The sequence below is a fragment of the Leptopilina heterotoma genome, unplaced genomic scaffold (assembly GCF_015476425.1).
Source record: "Leptopilina heterotoma isolate Lh14 unplaced genomic scaffold, ASM1547642v1 Lhet_26, whole genome shotgun sequence".
NCBI lineage: Eukaryota > Metazoa > Arthropoda > Insecta > Hymenoptera > Figitidae > Leptopilina > Leptopilina heterotoma.
This window is the reverse complement of record NW_025110969.1, coordinates 3,096,087-3,110,276: the sequence shown is the minus strand read 5'-3', so window position 1 is coordinate 3,110,276 and position 14,190 is coordinate 3,096,087. Positions and strand designations below refer to the sequence as shown.

The following is a 14,190-nucleotide window of genomic DNA, read 5'->3' as shown; positions in this document are numbered from 1 at the left end:
AAAAGCAATCCACCGCTTTGTGTCTTCCCATAGCAAAAAAAGCTTTAATATTATCTTGTTTTTCACATGCTACGTCATCAAATATAAATATTGAGTTTGGTAACGCATTGTTTGGTTCTACAACATCCACATGTTCATTAAATGGAAAGTAGCCAACACCCTCTACTGGTTGCAAAATGTTTTCTAAAAATTTGTATTTTGGTTGATATAACGATTTTGAGTACACATAAACATTTTCAAATCGTAATCCATTGGGATGTATTAAAAGAGCAAGTAAAGCATTTGTCTTTCCACAATTTGACGGTCCACAAAATATTGCTCGCACACTATTTGGCAATAAATTTCCATGACGATTATCTGTTTTTTTATTACAATCTTGAACAAGAGTGTCAAAATTGTAAACTGGTAATTTAATCGATTGTGCTTCGAACTCCATTCTTACGATAACTGAGGTTAAAACTATAAATACAAGGTTTTTAATAGTTTCAATGTCAGTTTACTGTAGTCGCTTGTAACGTTTGCATGCAAGTCCAATAATAAGGTCCATGCTACTTTACAGCATCTGATTGCTAGGTCTAGTTTTTTAGGAGAGGTTTGCGATTGCGTCCAGGAACAAAATTAGCAAAGAGATTAGCACGAGGTGATCCAGGAATCAACCCTCTCGACGCTGCTTGTAAACAGCACGATATTTCTTATTCAAAAAATAGGGAAAGTGTAGAAGCGAGAAACGCAGCTGATAGAGTACTTGCTGATAAAGCTTGGCATCGTGTGTTTGCTCCTGACGCAAATTATAGTGAAAGAGCTGCAGCTTACGCAATAACAAATGCAATGAAGGTCAAATCAAAATTGGGTATGGGAATCAAGTCAAAAGAAAATATGAAGAAAAAGAGGGAAAATAAAAAATCAACGTTGAGGAAGATTGTAACCGCAGCTAAAAAATCTATGAAATTGGATACAAATGCCCAGTCTACTATTAAATCAGCACTTGAAGGTGCACGTTTGGCAGTTAAAATTGCTGGTGGCAGGCGAAAAATTAATAAACCTCGAGTTTTACCGATACCTTCTAAAGTGGGAGGAATTTTACCTTTTCTTATTCCTTTGTTTGCGGGTTTAAGTGCAACAGGGGCTCTAGCAGGGGGAGCAGCTGGCATAGCTAAAGCTGTAAATGATGCAAATTCTGCAAAACATCAACTAGAGGAAAGCAAGCGACACAATCAAACAATGGAGTCTATTGCCTTAGGAAAAGGGCTCTATTTAAAACCATATAGGACAGGTCTAGGGTTACACCTTAAACCTTATAAAGCAGGACAAGGATGCAAGTCAAAAAACTTGAAGTAAAGCTACCTCACCGAGCCCTAACCGACTTAGATTTACTTAAATTTGCAAAGCTTTTAAAAATTCCATATTTTCGAGGAGTTTTTATGCGAAATGAACTACCTATGCGTGGTCCTAAAGAAACTGAATTTGCAATTATTAATCTAGATGATAAAAATGGTCCCGGTACACATTGGTGTGCATATAAAAAGAATAAAGATAAAACCGTATATTTTGATAGCTTCGGTAATCTTCGACCACCTTCGGATCTTGTTAAATATTTTGGTGTTGGTAGCATAAAATATAATCATAAACGATATCAAAACTATAATACATATGTATGCGGACATTTATGTCTTAAATTTTTATGTAAACAATTGAATATTCCTGATTTGTATACTCTGCATATAAATAAATGATATTCTTAGTTTAAACGTTAGTTATTACTTTGACCTCATCATGGACGATTCACTTATTTTAACGTTGTCTGGAAATTCTTCCATCTTAGAATCTCAATTTTTTCCACCAATAGAGTTGTCTAATTTTAAAAATTATGCTCTTGGTCTTGTTGAATTTTTAACTTTTAATTCTATTCCTAATATAGATGTTGGAAAGAATAAATTTTACGTAGGAAATGAAGAAATTATTATACCCACAGGAAGTTATGAAGTTAGTGATATTGATCAAGTTTTGCATTTAATTTTAAAAAATAAAGGAATTAATTTTAGAATCAAACCAAACAATAATACATTGAAATGTACAGTTTATTGTGATGAAGAAATTAATTTTAAACCTAATGATTCTATAGGTAGTTTGTTAGGATTTTCTCCTCGCAAATTAAAAGCTCAAGAATACCATGAGTCTGATCAACCAGTATCAATCATTAAAATAAATTCATTAAGAGTAGAATGTAATATAACAACGGGAGCATACATTAATGGTGAAAAAGTGCATACAATTCATGAATTTTTCCTATTGTTCCACCAGGATATAAAATAGTGGAAGTACCAAATCACGTCATTTACTTGCCAGTCGCTGTCAAGACAGTAGACTATATTCAATTGCGAATTGTAGACCAAGACGGAAATTTAGTTAATTTTCGAGGGGAAACTTTAACAATAAGGCTTCATATTAAATCCTTAAAATAATGGGTATTGTTTTTAATAATAGAAAAAGGATTGGTTTTGGTTATAAAATTAAGACACCATGCCAGAAGCAAATCAGTCGTCGGCGAATCTTGAAGAGATTAACACCTCAGAACCTGCAACTACTGAAAAATCTCGGTCTAAGGATTGTAAAAAAAGGAAGAGAGTAAAAAAGAGATTTAAGGTTATTTTTACTTGTATTTGTGCCTTTGTATTTCAACGTATTATTTTTTGCTATGGAAGGGGAAATTTTAAATATTGATTCACCAGTAATTTTTTATGAATCTATTGCTCATTATGAAGTTCATGCGCAACAACCATACACCTCATCAACATACAACAATAGTGACGAAATCCGCATCACGGTACAGAATCAGGATCATTGCTTATTTCCAAGCAAAAGCTCGATTCACATCACTGGAAAACTTGTGAAACCTGATGGAACAGCTCTAGAGCGTACAAATTTAATTTCTAATGGCATATGTCATTTATTTGAAGAAGCAAAGTATGAACTTAATGGTGTAGAAATTGATGAAAATAAAAATGTTGGTCTTACAAGTTTAATGAAAAATTATATTTCTCTCGATTCTAGTCAAAATAAATTTCTTGAAAATGTTGGCTGGTTAGAATTTACCAATGAACCAACCTTAACAAATGCACAAGGTTATTTTGATGTTTGTATTCCTCTGAGTATGATTTTTGGTTTTGCTGAAGATTACCAAAAAGTTATTATTAACGCTAAACATGAGCTTATTTTAATCAGATCAAGAACTGATGCTAACGCAGTGTTGCAAGTAGCACCTTTAGAAGAGTTTAAAATTGTTATTGAAAAAATTGAATGGTTATTACCATACATAAAATTATCAGATGCTCGAAAATTTAAATTATTAAAATATATTGAAAAAGATCCATCTATTCCAATAAGTTTTAGAACTTGGGAATTGTATGAATATCCTTTATTACCAATTACTCCTAAGCATATTTGGAGTGTAAAAACTTCAAGTCAATTAGAGAAACCTAGATTTATTGTATTAGGGTTTCAGAGAAACAGAAAAAATAATACAGTTCAAAACTCTAGTTGTTTCGATTATTGTGATTTATCTGATGTAAAATTATTTTTAAATTCACAATGTTATCCTTATGGTAACATGAATCTGAATATTGGTAGAAATCAGTACTCTACTTTATATGAAATGTTTACAAATTTTCAAGCATCTTATTATAGTAAAGAGTCTCAACCAATTTTATCAAAAAAAGAATTTTTACAATATGCTCCTTTAGTTGTAGTAGATTGTTCAAAACAAAATGAGTCTTTAAAAAGTGGACCAGTTGATATCCGCTTAGAATTTGAATCAAAAGAAAATTTTTCCGCCAATACTTCAGCTTATTGCTTAGTTTTGCATGACCGCATCGTTGAATATAAACCAATCAGTGGAATTGTCAAAAAAATTGTTTAACTTTAAGCTTAATATATATTTAACTCTTTACGCGTAATGAGATTAGTTGATTTAAAAATGCAGTACTTGATGGATGTGCAAGGATTCAAATTGCCAATTAATAAATTTGTTTTAAAAGAATTAGCTATAGTTTCTGTAAATAATGATTCAATACCAATAAATATGGTTTTCCAACCTCCTTGTCCATGGAATTGCGTCACAAACAAATATAAATGTATCAATCGTTGGTTAGAAAATAATTTCCATGGTATTCGTTGGAATGCTGGTGATGTACCGTACGTTTATTTAAAAGAAATTTTAGAAAATGTGTTTAAAGAAAAAAAGACAATTTATGTTAAAGGTTTAGAGAAGAAAAAATGGTTAAAAAGCTTAATCGATGAAAAATATTGTATAGAAATTATCGATATGAATGATTTAAATTGTCCTTCATTAAAAAAATTAAACATTGAAACATGTATTGGAACTTGTTCAAAACATTTAATCAACAAGAAAACATTTACTTGTGCTCTTCAGAATGTTATAAACTTAAAAACTTGGTTCTGCAAAAACTGTAATATTTAAGTATTTTAGTTTAAAATGTATTCTATTTTTTTCCTCAATAAAATTATAAAATATCAATTGCACTGTAATTATTATTTCTAACCTAACCTTATTGTTTTCAGGAATAAGAAACGACATTTATTTTAAATACATTTATTTATTATAATAAATTACAATATTTTTTAAGTATAATTTATTGTAAAAATTGTATAAATCGAATAGCAGAGAACTAATACAAACTACATTTTAAATAAATATTTACATTTTATACATCAATTTCATCTATTTCTATTGGATCATGCTGTTGGTAACCCCAAGGAAAGGTGTCAGTTTTCCCTGGTATCAAAATTCTTTTATCATCCTGCCAACTGAGAGCAATTTTATTTTGTTTGACAGTAAATACTTCATGTTTTTTGCTGCGTATAAAGTGCTGAGATCGGATCAGGTTTTCATTTTCATTGAGAGTATGCTTAAAATCATCGAAACCTATTTTTTTTAAAGTTGAATATTTTACCCCTTTTGCTTTCTTTTTAGCTTCCTCATCACCCCATAACTTGAATGCATATAGTTTTGATCTTAAACCTATAAATTCGTCTACAATTTTACCGTTATTTTCGTCTTTCATAAGACCCAGGATTTTTTTATTTGCAAGTGGTATATTATAAATGTTGTTTTCAGGATAATCGGATGTATCGAATTTATGTAAATCTCTTTTAATATAATCATAAAAATTTGGTACTGTGATGTGATAAACAAGACTGTCAGTATCTGTGTAGAGTAATTTTGCAGAATCACTGAAAGTCTCGTTAATGTAATTGTAATGAAAGTCATATGTTATTATTTTTGATATGTCTAGAATAGTGAATCCTATGTAAATTGGTTTGTTAAAGTATACCTTTGTTTTATTCATCTCAATAATGACCATATCTTTATCGAATATGGTGCAACTATGAAAGTTTGGTTGAGCAATTAAATTTTTCGCGCAATACCTTCCCTCCCATTTTGTTATTAATCTAACATCTTTGTGTTTTCTAACATTTTCCATTGTCTTGCCAAATACGGAATTGTTCATTAGCTTGTAAAAATTCTTCTCAAATTCATTACTCGATTTTTTTCGAAGCTCGGTATTTAAATCAATGTAGGGTTTTAACCACTGCTTTTGCTTAAATTTTAAAACTCTATGTATTTTAGTTAATTTCATTCCCAAAGATAAATATAGCTTTAAATTTCTATAGTGAATTGTATAGTTCTTCTTTGGTAATAAATTTTGAATCAATTTAGGAATTTTACATTTTGGGAGAGGAGGTATGAAATGTTCAGGGCATAAGGGCAAGTCTTTATGTGAATCATGAAGTTGAGTTGGATAATCTAAATCTACTTCAAGAATATATCCTTCTGAAGAATCATCTGGAATATTTAGGAAAAAGTCATTACTATAATTTTCTAACCATTCAAAATCTGTATATGGCAAGCTCTCGCTCATAGAAGCACCATACTGATTATTTATATCGAAGTACATGATATAAGATTCTGGTATTAAGGGATTAAAATCTTTTTCCATAAATCTATTATTAGCTTTCGCGTATCTGTTTGAGCATTGTGAAACACCACCTCTAATTCCCTTTTCAATAAAAAGCAACATTTCTACATCTGTCAACAAATCAAGTTTTATGTCTGTGTACTTGAGCATAGCGTCAAATGCCAGTCCTGGGGCAGTATAGTAATGTAACGCGTCCAAGTTATAAGTTGTAAAACAGGTTTTTCTAAAATTTTCAAAAATGTCGGCAAGTAGTAGAACGTCAGTCTGTAAATACAAGTCAGAGTATTCTCCTATTGTTTTTAAATTAAACGTTTTCCATACGTTACAAGCATGTTCATAGTCTTCGTCTGAAATATAAGCGTCATTTAATTTAGAGTAGAAAGAGTCTTTTACTGGCAATTGTCCTTCTTCTAATTTTTCCCAGCTACTAACATATTCGTAAGGAAATATTCCTTTTCTTGTCAATAAATTAAACTCGTCCATATTTTTACAATACTTTTTAGTAATTTTTTTCTCATCATTTTCAAGATAGGAGGATAATTTGTCTAAACTGCTGGGCATAAATCTAAATGAATCCAGAAATCTTAATACTACTTTTGTGCCTTTGACATACTTTGAAAATGAAATGTACTTTTCCTTGTTTATTGGTATTTTATTATATTTATTTATTTCTGCTTTTAAAAATTATACATTTTGTAGCAGGAATTTCCGCTTATACAATTATTATTTGGTAATTCATTCATTTAACATAAATGCTCGCAGTAGTAAACTATTTATTATATAGTGACAAATATTCTTTAAACTTTTCTCGTCAGGCGCATTGCACAGCTGGCTCAAGTCGTATCCAAACTCTAGCTTCTTCAAATAAAAATTTCTATACCCTTCATAAATCGGGCACTCAAATAAAAAATGATTTAAAGTTTCAATCTTTTTTAGATTGCAAATTGTACAAACTTCATGTTGATTCCAGCTGTACAAATTACCTTTGTATGAAAATCTGATATAGTGTTTTGAGGCTAATCTTAACTGCACAAATATTTTCGTTAAATACAATTTTCGTCGCCTAGACAGATAGATTGCCGCTTTATCTTCTAACGTCCTTGTTAAATTACATAATCTGGAATTGGATTGTTCATACCTAATTAGGTCCGAAAACCTCAAATACCTCTCATAACGACCCAAGGCTAAACTTAATTTTTCAGACCAAATGAGGGGGCAAAGGGTTGACCATAATTCCGTCATGTTAATTTTTTCCAACAGAACATTTACTTGAGCCACCCAGTTATATTCACAGGTTGGCTCAGAGCATCGCATCAATTCCACCTGTCTTTCGAAGCATATTTTAGGTAAACGAGAATTGTCCATTGACAAAACTTTCACAATGTAAAGATAAGCTGACTTGAAAACTTTTATTTCTAAACTAATAAGACCCAACTCAAGACGCAGGGCAGCATTGAAGGTACATTTTGGAAGGGATAATAATTGTTTAAAGTGTGTTGTGTGTGCAGATTCAATTTTTTGTAAGTACCTTAATCCCCATATGTGCCCGCAATACAAAAGTGTTGCCGAGTCAATACTATAGTATAGTTTACTTTGAGCCTCCCAGCAATCTATTTTTCCCTTATTTATAATCTGTCTTATCGTCCCAAAAGCCTGGTTAGATTTTGAGATTGCATACTCAGTTGCCTTTTTGCCCAATGCGGAGCTAGAAAACTCAACTCCCAAATAATTGTAAGAATTTACAATTTTAAGAGAATCACCGTTAATAAAAAATTTTTTCGATGATGGTTTACCCCCTCTTCTAAAGTGAACGATTTGCGTTTTTGAGGTATTGATTTTCAGACCATTTACATTGCAGTAATTTTCTATATCTTTTATTAATTTACACATCCTCACTGAGGTACTCGCCAAAACAACCGCATCATCAGCAAAAAGTGAAACAAGCAAGTCCACACAACCATTTATATTCAGACCCTCATTTCCAGCGTCCCTGAGTTTTCTTTCAAAATCTGCGATAAATAATATAAACAAAATGGGACTAAGCGTTTCACCTTGCAATACGCCTTCTGTTACCTCGACTGGGTTTGAAAACTCATTAGCAATTCTAATGGTAAAAGATGCATAATCATAAATAGATTTTATAATTTTAATTATTTTGTCGCTTACTCCCATGTCGTATAACTTTTGCCATAATAAAGCATGTGATACCGAATCAAAAGCTCGACGAAAATCAATGAACAGTGCATACGCTGACGTCTTACTCATTCTCAGTCGAAGATGCAGGGCAGACTGCAATGTGAAAACATTATCAACACAGCTTCTTCCAGACCTAAAACCATTTTGTGTTTCCGGGAGAAGCGAGTTTTTTTCAGACCATTCGGAAAGTCTTTTAGCGAGTATCAAAGTAAAAATTTTTAAGATGTAATTGCACAATGCAATTCCTCTATAATTAAGAGGATCATTTCTTAAACCTTTTTTATGTATTAGAGTAATAATCGATTGAGACCAAGCCTCAGGAGCTCGCCCTTCATCCAAAATTTTGTTAAAAAATGAATGTAAAAAAAATATCCAAGATAATGGCAAATTCTTATAGAATTCAGCATTAATGCCATCCGTACCCGGGGATTTACCTGGTTTACTTTTATTTAACGCTGCTATTACTTCCTGTATCAAGATTTCTCCATCCAACTCAGGGACTGTTTTACTAAAATATCTCACATCTGTGTTCACTCTTTCTGGATATATACACGCATAGAAGCCCTCCCATTCTTCAATTGTTATTGGATTCTCTCTAAATTCAAATCCCCCCTTTCTCCGACAAATCTCTACCGCAGACCAGAAGGATCTTGCATCTCTTACACTTGCAAATCTTTCTTGAATACTTTGCTCGTAACCTACTCGTTTTTTAGTTAACAAATTTTTATATTTTGCCTTCGATGCGCATAAAGAGAGCCTACCATCAGCACTAAACCCTGATTTTTTCCATTCCTTAGCTTTTTGTTTTGTTTCTTTTTGTAGTTTAATTAATTGCTTGTCGAACCATGGTTTCTTGTATCTAGATTTAAAATTCAAATTAGTTCTTTTTATCATACCCGAAAGATTCGCCACTTTCGTGATGCTATCAATCAGAATCCGGTTCTGCTCGTCAGAAGACAGATCAGAGTCAGGGGGAGCAAATTCAGGACCATTCAAAATATTAACATAATCATTTATTTTATTTGAATCCCAACATAAGCGATTAATACATCTATCTTCAGGAATGGGCCCAGCACTTCTATCTCGCGACTTTAATTGATTTATAGGTTTAAAAATAACTTCAATAGGGAAATGGTCTGAATCAATTACTGATGAATGTACTATAAAGTCATAAACCACTTCCGCATGAGCTACATCAATCCAAGCAAGATCTATGACGCTGGATCCATTTCCTCCGACAAACGTATATACACCCTCAGCATCACTCCTTGAGCGACCATTCAAAACTATAAATCCGTTTAAACTCATAAAATCATTCAATTCTAAGCCTCTTTTATTAACAAAAATATCACAGGTACGTCTCTTACTGAACAACCCCGAATTAAAAATCGCAATTTGATCAAAATCCGAAAGTGTTCCAATCCTTGCATTAAAATCACCTCCTATTAATATTGGTGAATCTTTATAGTTACAATTTATATCATCAATTACTGGTTGAAGCATTTCTAATAAGACTTCAATTTCAAAAGACTGTTTAAAATATAAAGTTCCTAAAATAAAATTAAAATTTTCTACTTTTATTTCGATAAAAAGCCAATGAATAGTTTTATTTAAAATTTTTGTTTTAAAATTAGAGTTAAACATCACCGCAAGACCGCCTGAAGCTCGCCCCATGTTGCGCTCCTTCAAAGCAGGTGACACAATACAGGTACTCGATGTCCAGCCAGTAGGTGGTTTGATATTCTCCGCAACTGCCCATGTTTCAGATAGCGCCAAGATTGATTTTCTATCAGAAAGTTTCTGCCCACCATCCTCTGCATTTCTTAGGTTTCCCTTATTGGTAACAGTTTCATTTCACCCTCAAAAGACGTTGCTAAAGCTTTAATAATGAAATGTGCATCATATCCTGACAAGTTGTGAAAAATTATGGGAACAACATGCGAATCTTTATAATTTACATTGCAACCTTGATGTGCTGGACCACGATATTTTCCCGTGAAATGACAATGGTCGCGGTGTTTAATGTCATCATTTTCAAAAGGTTTTTCACAAATATGACAAACTGTTGCTGTATCAAATTGAATTTGTTGTAAAATAGTTAAATTTTCCATTGGAATAATATTTGTAAAATAAGTATTTGCTTTTTCAGCCAATTGTTTTAATTCAGCCATGAACCAATCAACACAATCTGGACCCCGATATGATTTAAATTCTGAAAGAGATTCGTTAAAATTGCAATGTACATAGAAAGCAAAACTTGTTGGGATATGTTTTTGGTATGTTGATGTGTTTGTGTGTGTACTTGCTATAGGTTCTAAGAGACTTTCAGTGTCAGCATACACGACAAAGGGAACACTTTCTTTATTTCTGTAATTTTTAAATTTTAAAATTTTATTCTCTTCATTAGGTAAAATCACTCGACACATGTTTATTTTATCACAATCAATTTTATGATTATTAAATGATTTTTCATATTTAAAATGGCATAAACATCTATCACAAAATATGGTTCGATTTCGATCTTTTGTTATTTGAGATTTTACTAATCGAGATAAATTATTAATTAATGCAAAATGATAAACTTTGTTATTTTGAAAATTATTATCATCATCATCATCGTTTAAATCAAGTTCTGTATTTTCAATCATTAATAAGTGATAAGTAGGTTCATCTGATTTGTTTTTACTTAAATAAAGTGGAACAATTTCATTCTTTTTATTACTGCTTTTATCAATTCCGTAAACATTAATACTTAAATTGTTTAATTTTTCAAATTTTGGAATATCGCTGAGAGTAATGGGGAATTCAAAATCATCAAACTTTAAATCAGTATCTTTAAAGTGAGGATATGAACTTGTACGTTCCTTATTCTTTACAACTTGATAACGTTGTGCAATGATGGACCATAAAAAACAATGTTTGTCATTATTTATAACATTAATAACAGCTCTTTTATCAATTATAAATTTTGGCATTCTTATAAATGTTGAGTATCCAGCCGCAAGAGGGACATATTTATTTATATTAACACTTAAATTTATAATTTCATTTAAAGACCAACCTGACTTTTTTTGTTGAAAATCATCAATCTTAACAAAAAGTTTTTCACGAATTTTATGATCAAACCATTCATCAAAGTTTGTTGATTCTAAAATTTTTGAATTTCTAGTATTGAAATATTTAATATCTTCAATTTCCTCACCTTCTTCTAAAACAGTATAATTTGCCGCAAGAACAACATTAACTTTCATGTTTCCTACCTTTTTAAATGCATTTTTTAATCGAGAAATAATCATTTTCTTTGCATCACTGAGAAAACTGTCCATATTTTTATGTTTCAAATTAATAACAACACCTGTTCTAATTCTATTCTCGAAAGCATTCTCTAATTCTTCCCACCTGATCCATCTCTCATCCTTTTTAAATAAACCAGTTCCTGTTCTTCTTAGTTTCTTAAACTTTCTGCTATTTGCTTTTAATAGTCCAATAGTTGACAAAATCTTTTTTTTCTCTCCACATGACACAGATCCATTTCTTAACAATTTATTCAGTAATCTAATGTTTTTTACACTATTATTTATCCAAAAATTTAATTCCTCTGTTGTAGTTTTTTTACTTAATGTTTTAAAAGCATTGTTCATAATTTTCACAAAATCTTTACAATAGTTAGAGCTTTTATCAGTTTCCATAACTTTACTTGCTGCATTTAATTTATCTAAATTCATTTTTATCACTTGTATTAAATGTCAATTTTTTTCACTACAATGATTAACTCCGATCAGACTAAAATTAAACTTTTAACTATAGCGATTTTTTTTTAAAACGAGATTTTTTAAGCGCACTTGAATTTCACGATGAAATTCTGATATGTTGATTGAACAACTTAAACTGCAGGAATGGTTTTGATAAGAAAAATTGCCTTCTTTATATACACAGATTATGACTAATTTGATTTCAAGTTAATTATGGTTTTCTTAGAATTGTGGTAAAAAACAAAAACAGGAAATACCAATGATAATGAGTCATCAACCCTATTTTGCGAAAAACAAAGAAATTATGCGTCATCGTTAAAGAATGCACCATGTAAAAAACAAAAACAGGAAATTCCAATGATAATGAGTCATCAATAAAAAATTCCAAAACTCTGAGTCATCAACCCTATTTTGCGAAAAACAAAGAAATTATGCGTCATCGTTAAAGAATGCACCATGAAAAACAAAAACAGGAAATACCAATGATAATGAGTCATCAACCCTATTTTGCGAAAAACAAAGAAATTATGCGTCATCGTTAAAGAATGCACCCTGTAAAAAAACAAAAACAGGAAATACCAATGATAATGTGTCATCAAATTCTAGGATTGTTTTATAATTCCAAGAAATTAGATAAATTCCAAGAATCACATTCGCATCATGATCTCAATATCCCCCCCCCGAAAATTCTAGGAAGTATGACGTCATATCTGGCTCAGCATAACAGTCTGAATACCCCCCCCCACAAGGGTTTGAGTCTTGGCTAAGTGGTTTGAGTCTGGGCTAAAAGTGTCGGTAACATGTCGGTGCAGGGATCTTGAGTTAGAACCCTCCCTGTTTACCTACTGTTAGTGTTAAAATACAGATCGAGTTCGTTAGCCAGCAATTTTCGTCGAAAACTACGCAAACTACAGTAGTTTTAAAATTTTGAAAATTCAATTTTTTCAAATTTCATTATTTTTAACTTTATATTACTTTAGATTAGACAAATACAAACAACTTTTCTCTACATTTTTTCATAGAAAGTCAAATTTCGAAGTTATAGGCTCTTAAATAGTAAAAAAATACTCAAAAATTCTAAAATAAAGCTAAAAATCAAAATTTCTCAAAGAGAAAAAAATTATTACATTAATTTCCACATATTCTCACCCCATTGTACTCAAAAAATGCTCACATTAACCAAAAACTAGTAATTTCCGGAAAAACCACCGTATATATATATTTTTTATCATTTTTTTAACAAAAAATCCATATTTCGACTCAATTATCTCCAAAACTATTGCCTATGGGAGCTTGCTGCCAGAGACTTTTTTTCTCGTCTTACCATCAGCTACAACTTTGCTGTTGACAACTTTTCACTAAACTTAAAACTTTTCGACTTATTTGCAAAAAACTAATTTTTTATTACATTCTCATCATATGAGAAAGTATTAGTTTTGGTCGAAAATTGACTTTCGCTAATTTCATGAAATCTCGACGTTTTGGGGTCCCCTGAGTCCGAAAAACATGGTCTAAAAAAAGTGTCTGTCCGTATGTCTGTCTTCGTGTCTGTCTGTAGACACAATGGTGTCCCTACGATAACTCTTGAAAAACTTATTGCATCAACTTGCAACTTTGTATGCACAAAGTTAGTGTTAAAATACAGATCGAGTTCGTTAGCCAGCAATTTTCGTCGAAAACTACGCAAACTACAGTAGTTTCAAAATTTTGAAAATTCAATTTTTTCAAATTTCATTATTTTTAACTTTATATTACTTTAGATTAGACAAATACAAACAACTTTTCTCTACAACATTTTTTCATAGAAAGTCAAATTTCGAAGTTATAGGCTCTTAAATAGTAAAAAAATACTCAAAAATTCTAAAATAAAGCTAAAAATCAAAATTTCTCAAAGAGAAAAAAATTATTACATTAATTTCTACAAATTCTCACCCCATTGTACTCAAAAAATGCTCACATTAACCAAAAACTAGTAATTTCCGGAAAAACCACAGAATATATATATTTTTTATCATTTTTTTAACAAAAAATCCATATTCCGACTCAATTATCTCCAAAACTATTGCCTATGGGAGCTTGCTGCCAGAGACTTTTTTTCTTGTCTTACCATCAGCTACAACTTTGCTGTTGACAACTTTTCACTAAACTTAAAACTTTTCGACTTATTTGCAAAAAACTAATTTTTTATTACATTCTCATCATATGAGAAAGTATTAGTTTTGGTCGAAAATTGACTTTCGCTAATT

General features: G+C 31.1%; 1 protein-coding gene across 1 annotated transcript; it reads right to left on the bottom strand.

The window, feature by feature from the left end:
• Nucleotides 1–7,633: 7,633 nt before the first annotated feature.
• LOC122503356 lies at nt 7,634–9,951 on the bottom strand. Its single transcript, XM_043613860.1, has 4 exons — nt 9,840–9,951; nt 8,245–9,742; nt 7,883–8,100; nt 7,634–7,701 (listed from the first exon to the last, which is right to left on the bottom strand). The coding sequence occupies exons 1-4, from the start codon at nt 9,949–9,951 to the stop codon at nt 7,634–7,636; spliced, it is 1,896 nt and encodes a 631-aa protein (XP_043469795.1).
• Between the last annotated feature and the right edge of the window lie 4,239 nt (nt 9,952–14,190).